The following is a 14,278-nucleotide window of genomic DNA, read 5'->3' on the forward strand; positions in this document are numbered from 1 at the left end:
TTATGGCATTGTCAGTTCAAATTCAATCAGTTTCAAATCTTAAGAGCCATCTGGGCAACGCGTCCCGTCTGTTTATACCTGTGCTGATGCTGAGTGAGGATGCTCCCAAAGTACAAGAGCTTCATTTTGTTAGTACACCGGGCTGCTCATCTTGACCCTAATCCCACACAAACACAAATGTTTCACCACAGTAATATTGTATTATAAAGTCAAGCATGCCACAATTCTCTGACTGAATAATCTACTTTACAAGGCCAGTGTGTTACTGCTTGAAACGCAATAGTTCCACACACATCATCATGCTGTCTTTGTCACATTCAGATTTATGAAACTCGTTTGGGTTACTTGCTTTCGCTCCAAGATTGATGGCAGTTACAGCTCTAATCTTACATTAACGCAGAAAAGGGAGACACAATGCCCCCCACGGAAGCCAATCTGACATATACGGTGTCATCATAAATCAAATTTTGCATACAAACACAAACATTCCAATTTAATCTTGAGAGAATGTGTTATTGGATTCTTTGAAGTCCTCCGCACACATCCACTTCTCCTCTCCTTTGTCCAAGTAATACAATCTATCCGCTTGCTTTTTACGATATGTTTGGATACAACTCTGAAATATGTCATTGAAGCATGGACTTTTTAATTGCATTTGTGTGCAAACTGTTTTTTTCTTTCTCTTTTATGATATTATTTACTAAAGCAATGTGAGGGGAAAATGGCAACTGTGTTCAAATGTTGGTTCTCTGCAGTTTTTATTTATTATTTTTTTAGGTCTCTGCAGTTATGCAGCTTTGCATGTACAAGGACGAATGCAAATATATCCTAAAAGCAAACATAATCTTACTGATTGAGTCCATAATGTTGTTGGTTGCTTCTGATTCTGAAGGAAATGAGGCAGAGTCAACAGTCAAATCGGTGGAGGCAGAGTTATCTCCCTTCTGCCAGTGATTTAGGGCATGAGCATGCCGTGGCTCGTGTTAGTGAGAAAGTGGCCTCGTGTCAGTATAGCCTTGCTTTTGTAATAGCAACATCAGGAATTATGGTTGATTTTGCAACTTGTGGAGCTTGTATTACAGTAATTATATAGTGGCATGCCACCTGAAAAAAAGGTTAGATTATTTTTCTGCTTTTAGCTGCATTAATTCCTCAAAAACGACATGACAAACCATTTGATAATTTGACAGACCTTAAACATAAATAGAAAATTATACCTTTCAGTTTTTAAGTGAAGCTTGAGCGGGAAACTTATGTTATAATGTTGATCTTATGTGCTTCATAAACATGAGTAGCAAGCTGGTTAACTGTTTTGTTGGCATTTGGTAAAGCTTTTATAGTTGCTACACTAGTAAGGTATTAACTTCCATCATGATAATGGATATTTTTAAAGAGAAAATAATCTATTTAAAACTCAAACATTTTCTTATTTTTTGAATGGTGATAATCTTGGTTTCAGAAAGATTCAGATCGATATAACAATTTTTATTTAGCCAGAGTTTTAAGCTATATTATTATTATTATTAATAATTCCCCCTTAAAATTATGTTTCACCTATACCTTATAAGGTTGTATTGATCATTGAACACTTCCAGGTGCACGACTGTCAGAAACTAATAGAACCATCACACAACCCTTTCTATCTCTGTCCCAACCTGCATGATGTCACACACATTGTACACATTGTCGATGATCAATTTAATGGAAACATCACCCTGCCCATGTTGCCATTATTTAAAAAAAAAATACTGTGCCTGTTCCCGGTCTCTCTCCTTTTCCAGATCCCTTTGAGGCTTTCATTATTTTCTCTATCCGGCACGAGATAAGACGGATAGACCTTCATAAGCGGGACTATAGCCTGCTGGTGCCGGGGTTGAGGAACACCATTGCATTGGACTTCCACTTTAATCGCAGCCTTCTTTACTGGACAGATGTGGTGGAGGATAAGATCTACAGGGGAAGGCTCTCCGAGTCTGGAGGTATTCAGATACCGACACACATGTACACACACATTTTCCATATATCAAAAGACTGCTGTGATGTATAGGCTAGAACAAGTTGTGTGTTTGGCAGAGCACTATGATAATGCTGTATTTCTTTCCCACTGTATTTACACATGCTCTTCTCTGATGCCATGAGTTGATATTGTCTCTCCTTGAAAATGTATCTTGGGTTGTACAGAGCTGAAAAATGTGACATGATCAGTGGTATTCAGCTAGTTTTAGTGCAATATCTTCGCCTCGTAAAAAATGTGGAACCTCTCCTTTTGGAGGAGGCAGTGCATTCACTGGGCTCTCTTGCCTTTATTTCCCTCAATGGAGCCATAGAAATCACCCCTTCGTGCGACCTATTTCACCATTTTTACGAGACATACATATAATACTCTCAGCATTGGAGAATAATTGCAAGTGGCTAGATTATAAATACAGAGGGAAAACACTTTTGTCGTGCTTAACGGCACCCTCTAGAAAGCAATCTTTAAATTTAAGAGCTTTTCTCTGGAGAGCTCTCAATTTTCACCTCTGCTTTGAGGCTTTGAGAGTGTTTTCATCTATGGGGCAACGAGACATCGACCACAGCCATATATTGTCTTTCAATTTTGCCATTGATGCGGTTGTTTCAGGGGTGACGGGGATCGAGGTGGTCGTGCAGCACGGTTTGGCCACCCCGGAGGGCCTGGCTGTGGACTGGATTACAGGTAAACTGTACTGGATTGACAGCAACCTGGACCAGATTGAAGTGGCCAAACTCAATGGAGATATGCGCACTACACTGATTGCTGGAGGCATGGAGCATCCACGGGCCATCGCTCTCGACCCGGGGCAAGGGTAAGTCGTGCGCTAACACCCACATTCAGAGCTTGTTGTTGCACATCATGGGGTGATGTGATTATTGGAATGAAGTAAAATTACAACCTCCTTGTGTGTGTCTAATCCACATCTGGCTTGATGCATGAAGCCTGCTGTGTTAAGGCCCATTACAGCAGATATGGATGCAGCAGATATAGACTCCATCAATAACAGTACCATGTGCTCCACTCCTCACTGGAATAGTAATTCATGCAGCAAATAGCCAGCCAGTGTTGCTGCTTTATTCACTTACCTAGCCTGTTACTTTTCTTCGATTATGATTTTAGCAACCTTCAAACAAAAAGCCCAAAATATACTTCATTTTGTTTTGTGCCTGGTTCCCATTGGGGCCAATTTACGACATGATGGTTGTTTATCTCACCGATAAACACGGGAAGAGCTTTTGTAGATTGATCTGTTGTTCTAAAATGGCAGCAAGAAAAAAGTATAGAGAACACACAGCATCTATTAAGGTGCAACGATTGCATTTATGTTTTATGGGAATGACAAGTATTATGATGAGCTTTATAATTTGTTACATTTGGTTGTTGGAAGTTAAAGAGTTTGGCATGTTGTTAGGCGCTTATGCATGCATTCCTGCTTTTTGACAATGTTACAAGTTTGTCCTCCATTGTTTTGGAATTAGTGTGCGGTTATTAGGTTGTCATCAGGCATTTTAAAGTTTGCATGTGATGGTTTATTTAGTCAAAGCGGTGAGTGCTAATGTTATTACATTCTTTATACTTTTCTTAATTGTTGCATTATATGTTTACAGATGATGATTTTAAAACCACATTTCTGCCTCATTTTCTTTTTCTTTTTTTTTAACGTTCATACATGTGGAACTCTGTCAAAATACATTCTATCTTATTTCTTTACAGAATAACAGAGTTTCCTAGTTTATATTCCTTCTACCCTTGTTTTAATATACCATGTGACTCAGGGTTGTTGCTTAGCAGCAGCTGCATTTATTCTTCTTCAATACTGGTTTTAAAAATTTAGTCGCGCCTGAGTGTGGTGTAGAGTAAAAACACCAGCACTGCAGAGACTCAGGCCCACATCGAAGCAGGTGATGGTACAGTTATGTGAACATTATTGTAAATTAGCCCTCCATTCAACAGAATTGCCATGCATGCAGTAGTTAAAATAATAGATACTCTGAGGAAATATTTGAGCAAACATTACTTTCGCAAAGTCGTCAATGGGGAACATTTTGAAATTTGCATTTTGGCTGTGACTTGTGAGGACAAATTGGTAGAATTTGAAAACAAATCCAGCAAACATGCTCTGACCCCGAGTCTGGTGTGATGCACCTGTTTGTCCTCCATTAGTGTAGCCTTCCATGGTCTATGTGAAGGAGGTTTGGCTCATCTGTATCCCCCATGTGTCATCCAAGGCTAATGGTGATAGTGGCCTGTTGCTGCCATACACCTCTTTTCTTGTTGGCAGCTAAGGTTGTAGGCTGTGGCTGCAGAATTAGGAACTTAGCCTGATGCTGTGTTTTGATTTTTGCATTGTCATTGCTCCATCTATTTCAGTGCTATACAGTCATTGCATTCATATACCGATTCATGTTCATGAATTGTTTGGCAAATATAAGAATTAGAAGAGAAGAGCCTTATTTTGCATTGAGTGATGGTGATGAAAGGGTTAATTGTAAGACAGTGAGGAGGGGGATATGGAATCGGATTCCATCCATCTATCTGTGTATCCTGTTTTGGAAGCATAAGTCAAAAATGTTTTTTGGTGCCTTCTGCTATTTTGGGATTTGTGTTGTTTCTATTTGATTTCTGTTTCCATGGTTGTAAATATGATTTTGACGCATTCTGTTAGCTGAATTTGAAACTTTGCATACACATTTCCCATTTACTGGGAGATAACCTGGGAATAATATTTATTTATTACTTAAATTGTTTAATTTGTCTTTCGCGTATTCAATAACATGAACTGCAATTGACAACTCAAATAACTTTTCACAAACTGCCTCTCTTCAATGAATTGCACTGGCATTGAGTATTGTATACTGGGTCAGTATGCTTTGTGTTGCTTCAGAGAGATTTTATCCTCTTATCTACAGCATATATAATATGTTCTTAGATAATATACAATACTGCATAATCATCCAAAAATCTGAATCACTTGTCCTCAGTTTTTGGCGTGTTGCTAATATTTCACGCTTACTTTAGATAAGTGCATCAGAGAACTAGCCAGTGGCTGTATATTGTGGCCAGTATATTTAAGATTTAAGCAAAACCCAGACATTCCTAAAATCAATTTAGCACTCTTTATGAAATGAATAATCTGCTCATGCACTCTCTCCTATAGTATTCTATCACATTTGGGAGGATGACTGCATTTCATGGCTGTACAGAGTAGGATTAATGAGTGCTTTTGGTGTCTAAAGGCGTATTTCCTTTCCAGGGCCATAATTCTAATCTAATTACTTGAATCCACTCAAAGGAGTAGGTCATCGATCAGGAAGGCCTTATCAAGTGAAGAAGACTATTGATCTGGACAAGGATATTTCTTCCTAACACTGTTTTTCGTTGTCGTCAGGACGTGATTTAAGCTTGACTTAAGCCGCATCCCCTTTCTCCTCTATTCCACCTGACTTTGTGGGCCGAAGCAGGACACAGGCGATGAGTTCCGGGTTGGAGCAGGACACAGTATACTGTCACTGGCCACATCAATGATGGTGTTCATTCTCAGGCATCAATGAGCTGTGAAGAGAAAGCCGTAATAAAACAGATGGGCTCCCATTTTGAGACCTGCCGCAGATGTAGTGTTTCCCCGTGGATCACTGGTGCTGTTGTTGGACAGCCATCGTTGCCGTTGTTTGTGTTTATGTATACAGTTACGAGAGCATTGTATTGGAAATTACTGTGTATGCCAGTCAGTACAAATGCCAATGCATTTCAAATCAGATGGTCATGAGGTCTGTGGAGGCCATTACTTGGATCTGAGAAAAAAAAAAAAAAAAAAAAAAATGTGGAGTGTGCAGTAAATCCTAATTGTTGCCTTTGGGCTTCTTTTCCAAGGATTCTCTTCTGGACCGACTGGGATGCTACTTTTCCCCGAATCGAGGCTGCATCTATGAGTGGAGGAGGTCGACACATTGTGTTCAAAGAAATGGAGATTGGTGCCTGGCCTAACGGACTGACTCTGGATCACTTGGAGAAGCGGATTGTTTGGACGGATGCACGGTATGCCATTAGTGTTTCCGTGTAATATTCGCCAGCTTTCACACCTTTCTGTACATGTGTGACTTTATGTATTGTGAAACTCACCCTAATGAAACATTTACCACGAAGCTCCATCCTCCCATAGGACATTAAATAATAGTGGCCATGTAATATTTAGATGTCTTGCGCAATGACAATATTTGGGTTTAAGGAGTTCTTGAAAGACTGAATAATTCCATGAGTGGACTGGTGGTTTGCACGAGCAGTTTAAATGTTGACATGGCCCTTTGTGTTGGTCTCTCTTTAACAGCTCTGATGCCATTTTCTCTGCACTCTATGATGGTAGTGGGGTCATTGAGATCATCAGGGGCCACGAATACCTGTCCCATCCCTTTGCTGTGTCTCTCTTTGGAGGTAATGTCTACTGGACAGACTGGAGGACAAACACATTAGCTAGAGCTAATAAATGGACCGGCCAAAATGTCACAGTCATCCAGAAGACAAGCGCGCAGCCATTTGACTTGCAGATCTTCCACCCCAGCAGGCAGCCACAAGGTGAGAACAGTTTTTCTGTCTTTTTCTGGTGCGTTCCACAATATTAGCTGCGACCAAGTCCATGATTTAACCTCCCTGTTTAATTCCTATTTGAAGCAGTGGAATTTAACACATGTTATTGAATGACGGAGGTTAAATTGCATTTACCAGATGTTACAATTTAGCATGCAATCTAATTGTAAATGTACATTGTCACATAATTACATCTGAATTAAACCAGCGAACTTACATCCAGCTGGCAAATGTGCCCCACAGAAAATACTATCTGTTAGGGGCCGATGCAGGCAGGAGAAGGGGAAACCCAGAAACTGAGCTTTATTATTCAGAACCAGGCAGTCAGTTCAAACCAGCAGGTAATGAGACAGTTCCAACAATCAGACAGAGGTCACAAACAGGGTAATCAAAAACAGGCAGAAAGGTCCAAAGGGGCAAACAAACAGGCAACATCCAGAAACAGGCTGGGCAGGGACACAAGAATTAATATCATGGTTTGGAAAGAGGGAACACGTCACAACAATCTGGCAGAGAGGTGTGGCAGGAGCAGATATTATGAAGAGTAAGAGCTGATGAGTTGCAGGTGAGCAAAGGAGCACAGGTGATGGGGATGAACTGATTGCAGGAGTAGTTAATGCATGGACAAATACAGATCCTCCTCAAGCTGTATCCATCCATCCTCTCGTCTCAAACCTGTTTATATAATCTGTCTTTATTTGGCCTGTCAATCATTGCTTGTGTGTTGAGAGGCAAAGGTTATCATGCAGTGAATTACCTAGCTTGGCAAACAGTACTTCTCAGTCTGTTTTCTTCCCATGTACAGTATATTATTATAATTGCTCTTAAAATCAGATTCATCGATCAGTACTAAATTAATTAACCGAATTAATTTTGGCATGGATGGATGGATGTCCGATGACCAAATTAATTAATACTGCCGACGTTGTGCTGATAGGAAATATATGACACAATCCTGAAACTTTTTTTCATCTATTTCTTTTCAGTGTTTCTGAATTTGTGTGTCACGGTGGAATAGCCGATCCGTTTTGTCAGAGGCTAAACTAGCCAAGATTTTTACCACAAAAAGATGTATGTGCTGACAGAAATCATAAATACATATATGATTTTTAGATTTAATATGCTAATCATTTTTGCAAGATATTTTGCCAAACTAGAATTAACACATCTGTTTCATTGACCCTCCCCTCTAAATTATGTTGTTTTAAATAAATTTTTGGCACTGTATTCCCGGACAAATGGAGTCATTGATAGGTTTCTATCACAATTACCATTTTTACTTCACTTCACTTTTATTGATTTGTCCCTCGGAGGTTTTACAGCATATACACACATTTTCCGCAACATTTAAGGGACACGTAAGACACAAACAATTAAGGGACATATAAGGCACAAAGTAGAGCAGCATCGTTGGAAAGGTTTTAAATATTGTACGTGATAAAAACAGTGCAAACAGAGCAAACTGGTTACTTCCATACAGGTACACAGGCAGGGTCACCTCCTTTCTGTGGCATTCAGGGCCCTGATGGAGAGTGGGATAAAAGAGGACTTATATCTATATTTTAGCATTGCAGTTTTGATTTTGTGTCATTTTATTCAATATCAGCATCTTGCAAATCTAATCCACATTCTTTAATCATCATTATTGTGTTTGTAATCAGGTGTGCATCTATTCTGATTCCACTGCTTCTGCAGCGTGTCATGGGTTAATTTGCATGCATTTCTCATATACTTTGCATCAACATGACTGACCACCATCGATAAGTGAGAGAAAAGAGGACTGATTTCCCAAAGAAGGCAGTAAGCTTTCCTAATCCTGTTTGAAAAAACCTCAACGGGGAGGAGCTGACTATTATCCACTCTAACCAGAACCAAGGCTGGAGTTGTGCTGCTCTACATCTGGATCAGGGACAAAGGGTGGATGAAGAGGAGGGAACTGAATCTCGGGAGCTATTCATCAGATGCCACAGTGGAGTCTGGAGACTTTGTGTCACTTGAAAGACAAGGCTGTGTTTAACATTAGAATAAGTGTACAGATTTTACAGAGGAAGCAAAAATGGCTGTCCATGAGTTTCATTAGATAACTGGTTGTTCATAGGTAGGGTCACAAGATCCATATGCATTACACTCATAGATAAATAGCAGAATGTAGAGGAAACAGAATAGTTTTTTATCATGAAACTGGTGTTTAATTGACTTTAATTATTGTGGGATAAAGCGAATGACTCTTAAGATGAAGCTCTGGGAAAGTGGCTGGTGTTGGGGAGGACGATGCAAAGGACAGGGTGAAGTGGAGAAAGTTGATTTGCGGTGGCGACCCCTGAAAGGACATGCTGAAAGTACAGTACATTTGCACTGTGGATTCTTCTGTATTTCGGTAGCATTTTCAGTGTATCTCTATTTTCCTGAATTTATCTGGGTCCCTTAAGTAAATTTCTCATTTGCATAGTTATATACGATGGTAACTTCATTTTTAAATCCATCCTTGGACTGCTGCCCGCTTATTTATGCACTTACACGTCACATAAACATTGCTGCTGCCATTGCATTATTTCCCAGGACGTCAGCACTCATCCCCTCAGTGCCCAAAGAAAAACAGCCCTTCTACACCAAACTATATGGTGGAAAACACTACAACTGGAACCAACGTTCTCCAGCATGATTCCCTTCTGGGATATTAAGCTACTTTCTGATGGGATTGTCCGTTGGGTTTTGCTCTTGTACATAGTTTTTTTTTTAATATCAGACTACTTTGGCAGTTTTAAACTCCTGTTTTGTCTTTGTACTGAATGTCCTGTCTGTAACTTGTCTTCGTGGGTCTCTCTTGAGAATGACAACCAATGACACTCAATGAGATTACCTGTCAAAATAAAGGTTGGATGAAGGTAAAAAATGAAGGCGATAAGGAGGTATGGCTGCCGGATCTTTCTGCAGTCGTGATTTATATTCTCCATATGCACAGTTCTTTATTAATGATTTAATATTCATGACATTTACAACATACCTAGTTATATGCCGGCAGACATGCCATGCCATAATTACCATGACAAATATGCCTTTGAAACGTGAGCATAACATAAATAAGACTCTCAGTTGAAAGATTGCATATTAAATTGTTTTTCACTACACTGGTCCTTTTCTGAATGTGAAATATTTGTATTTTTCTTTATTCGTAGAACAACATCTTAGCATTTAGTGGTTTCATTTTTTAAAGTTGTTTGTTGCATATACAAACTGGCAGTTTAGAGCAAGCAAATACGTTGGCTCTCTTGTTGCCGCCTGTCATCCCTCAAAATTGTAATTCGGGTGAATGCGGCACTGCTCTGATGTTTTTTCTCCATTAGCATACCGTGTCACAGTTTTTTGTTTTTTTTAATGAGCCCCTTTGTGATGATATGGGGCTCTCCAGCATGTAGCTGAGGGAGCCTGGGAAATTAACTTTGAATGAGCTTGTTTGAGATGGAGAAAGTAGAAGATGGAGAAATGGATGCATCTGACGCCTGAAATGTGATTTCATCATAATGGCTAATAATTGAACTCTGGGTGAATTTCTTCAGTTATGTTGAAATGGTTCATTCTGAGTAACAAAGAGTAAAAAATCTGCAAAGAATCAGGTCCTCCAAATGCAATGATGTTGTGAAAGCTGTATACATTTTGGAGGAGGAGGAGGGTGGCTGGGCTCTCCCTTAGCGACAGGGTGAGAAGCTCGGTCTTCTGGGAGGAGCTCGGAGTAGAGGAGCCAGAGGAGGTGGCTCGGGCATTTAGGATGCCTCCCGCATTCCATCCCTGGTGAGGAGTTCAGGGCACATCCTACCAGTCAGAGACCACGGGGAAGACCCAGAACACGCTGGAGAGACTATGTCTCTCGGCTGGCCTGGGAACCCCCCACCCCCTGCTTAGGCTGCTGCCTACGCGACCCAACCCCAGATAAGCGGTTGACGATCGATGGATGGATGTTGACATTTTGGAAACTTTGGGTTTGCAGCTTTGGGTCTTTCATGTGGATATTGTGCTATCCTTCGATAACTTACATAAATACATAACATAAACACATATGTGTATTTTACGGTTTATCTATATGTCTCTTAACCTCTCTAAACACATTCAAGTACAGACACAAATTTCCCAAATATTTTATCTTTGCATTTCACTCCTTTTTGCTTCTGCACAGCAAGAATGTATTGCAATTGAATGTGTTTTCAGTGAAGCTTTGGTCTCAGTTTTGGGCTACGTACTACCTCTCGGTGGAACAATCAAATAGACCTGTACTGTCATGTTGTAAAGGCTTTTAGTCCAATTTTGCATCCAGCATTTATCCTGAACTCTGGCATGCAATCTCAGCTCCTTATGTTGCAATCATTCTTCCCTTCCGTCAGCCTCCAATCCATGTGAAGAGAATGATGGACGTGGTCCCTGTTCACATCTGTGTCTCATCAACTACAACCGCACTGCGTCCTGCACCTGTCCACACCTTATGAAACTCTCATCCAACAAACAATCCTGCTTTGGTGAGCAAGAACAGCATTTTTATTTTTCAGGCATTCGCTTGTGTTTTTGGAGTAAAACTTAATCATAATGTGAACGATTAATGTTTCTTTTCATGTTTGGCATTTAACCTGTTTTTAATCACATTCTCACAAGAATGTAACAACAAAGTTAAATCAAAAGTTCACCTTCTTGAATTATTAATTTCTCTATCATCTCCACCAGCATTGAAAAGGTTCCTCCTGTATGTGAGGCGCTCTGAAATCCGCGGCGTGGACATTGACAACCCTTATATGAACGTCATGACAGCACTTACTGTGCCAGACATTGATGATGTCACGGTGGTGGACTATGATGCCCATGAGGAGAGGATCTATTGGGCTGACATCAAAACTCAAACCATTAAACGGGCTTTCATCAATGGTACCCAGCTAGAGACCATCATTTCAGCAGGTGGGCGTAATCCAGACATCAATACAAAATTCAAAGTCAAGACTCTAGGATTATGTATTGTCGGTTCATGTGTAAGTCCACTTATTCGTTAGTTATACAGAATAATTAATATAGTGTTATATGAGTTATTGATTTTTTTTTGTTTGTTACTCATGCAGTTGTAATTCTTGTTAAATATATTATAATAATCAATCAAATTTGTATTCCCTAACAGTCACATGATCACCAGTTGCAGCACATATATCAGTAATTACCACAAATATATATAGTCATTAGAGTCATTATATATTCTTTATTCTGCTTATGCTGCACATAATGTATTTACCTGAGTTAATTATAGCTTTGCAAATCTGTAATTATTCATATTCTCCCTTACAGACATAGTGAACTGCCGCAGTCTGGCTTTAGACTGGCTTTCCAGGAACTTATACTGGCTCAGCTCTGAAAATGACGAGTCGCAAATCAATGTGGCTCGCTTTGATGGGTCCCTGAAGACCTCCATCATCTACGGCATTGATAAACCAAGGTGCCTTGTAGTGCACCCCGCCAAGGGGTAAGTAGATTAGAGCAGTGTGTGCACTTCATCAGCACCTCACCTTCAATGCATAGTATTAAGCAACCAGACTACAGGCTTTCAGAATGTTGTTCTTCTTTTTTTGGGGGGGAAAAGGGATCAAAGCTTAGTCTGCTGTTGCATAGAAAATGTGTTTTTACAAGTTTGAACGCTTCTGTACATGTTTACAAGGCTGTGAACCAAAATCAATTGGCTTAGGCACTTGTTTTCATGTTCTAACAAGGTAACATTGAATGACTACATTGTAAAAAAAACATAATATTCTTGACTGCTAAATATTCACCTCACACCTCTTCATGCAGGAAGATTTACTGGACAGATGGCAACACCATTAACATGGCCAACATGGACGGGAGTAATAGCAAGGTGCTGCACCAGAATCAGAGGGATCCCGTAGGTCAGTATGAGCAATTTGCATCCATACTGTCAGACCCCTATATATAGCTGAGCCTTATGTGTGACATTCCAGGTTCTAAGGACCACCCCTTTAAGATTAAAGCTTCAATTTATGTTACATCTATATTATATACTGCTTTTGTTTAAATATGCTCAGCTAGATTCAATTTAAAACACACTGAACATAGTTTGTAGATTATGTGCATGGATTTATTCTTATTTTCTAGGCTGCTGCTGGAGGGATACCATTTCCCCATTGCAGATACCCTAAAATCACAATCAAACGAGACAGTAAATTGGGTGAATTTGTCAGTAATGTTTAGTTGTGAATTTAAATTATGGTAATTAAATGCAATTAAATTTTCCAGCATCAACAGCTGTGTCACTGCACATACACCACTGGCATCTGTGTTCACTGATTCCAAATTTATTTCAAGTAATTCCTCTGTTTGAACTGTAATTTGACAAAAGAACCCCACGGAGCTGTTTCTGTGAGCACTGCAATATTAGTTTGCCTGAATCTGTTTGAAGTCAGTTTGTGTCCTGACACATGCTGACTTTAACCAATGGAATCAGCAATGTTTGCACCTATTGACGTGCTCTCTCCTTCGACAATGTCAGCAAGAATCACACCCACCCTCTCAGTGATGATGCTATCCTCACAGACAATGTCAAAGACGGTCTCCAGACTCACAGTGAAGGCGTAAGAGTGTCTGGAAAAGACAAGGCAAGTCAGGAAATTTAGCTGAAACATAATTAAACACAGGCCAAAAGTGGGGGAATAAATAAATAAATGTGTCCATGAATTTCTGGTTTTCAGTTTATATATTTATTAGACTTAAAAGCAGACAGAACAGTGAAGAACTGTCATTTGAATTACAATAAGGCAGAGGTGATGTGACAATGGCAGAGATCAGGGAGGCAGTAAGGAGTGAGTGACACTGATGGCTGTTGGTTGTGTGTGTGTGTGTGTGTGTGTGTGTGTGTGTGCAAAAACACGAGGAAATAGCTGAAGTAGAAACAATACAGACCAGTCAACTAAGAGTGCAGGCAGTTTGCCGGTGAGTGGATGTGTCGTCCAGGTTCTTATACATTCCCTGATGAGACTTTGAAGTTGAGTTTGGAGGTCACCCAGGTACCATCAGAAATCAGGAGGAGTCACAAAGCCACAATCACACAACAGGAGGTGACACGAGGGAGCGAGGGAAATCAAAGAAACCCGAGGGGAAAGCTCAGCGCCACAGCCAGACATGTGACAAGTCTTGTGTTAAAGCCAATCTGACAGACGCCAGAGCTTCACACAGCTTTCCAGCAAAGACGGATGGATGAATCTTTATCTCTGCATGCTACTACAGACTCTGTACGTGTTCAGTCCGTTTAATGGATGTAAATACAAGATTCAAGTCGCCAAATATGTTATATAATTTCACCTCAACGGTCATCAAACCGGTCACAAGCGAAAATGTCATATGGCTAGACACAAGATATGTGGCAGGGCTGGGTTAAATGTAACCTTAAATCTAATTCCTCTTGAGACTATCTTCATAAATACATGATATGTGATACAAATCCAAGTAGACAAGTAACGCCTGCAGTTTTTTATGTTGATCATATATTTGTCTGAGATTTTGGATAATTCTTTTGAAAATAAAATAAAAAAATGTTTTATTTCAACTACAACAAATTTCCATTCATAGTATTGTCAGTTCACTCTTGCTACAATGTGGACATGGTTAACCATTTTAAATGATACTTTTTTATGTATTTAGGTA

General features: G+C 39.8%; 1 protein-coding gene across 1 annotated transcript in view; it reads left to right on the forward strand.

Annotated features, from left to right (window-relative positions):
• lrp1bb (low density lipoprotein receptor-related protein 1Bb) overlaps positions 1-14,278 on the forward strand; it is a 205,093-nt gene that overhangs the window by 116,856 nt on the left and 73,959 nt on the right. The window contains exons 24-31 of the mRNA XM_068746405.1: positions 1,782-1,979; positions 2,624-2,828; positions 5,888-6,052; positions 6,342-6,586; positions 10,975-11,106; positions 11,309-11,536; positions 11,915-12,089; positions 12,413-12,507. Of these exons, the coding sequence (XP_068602506.1) occupies positions 1,782-1,979; positions 2,624-2,828; positions 5,888-6,052; positions 6,342-6,586; positions 10,975-11,106; positions 11,309-11,536; positions 11,915-12,089; positions 12,413-12,507 (1,443 nt within the window). The remainder of the gene's footprint in view (positions 1-1,781; positions 1,980-2,623; positions 2,829-5,887; positions 6,053-6,341; positions 6,587-10,974; positions 11,107-11,308; positions 11,537-11,914; positions 12,090-12,412; positions 12,508-14,278) is intronic.

Source organism: Brachionichthys hirsutus, chromosome 12, assembly GCF_040956055.1.
Source record: "Brachionichthys hirsutus isolate HB-005 chromosome 12, CSIRO-AGI_Bhir_v1, whole genome shotgun sequence".
Classification (NCBI taxonomy): Eukaryota; Metazoa; Chordata; class Actinopteri; order Lophiiformes; family Brachionichthyidae; genus Brachionichthys; species Brachionichthys hirsutus.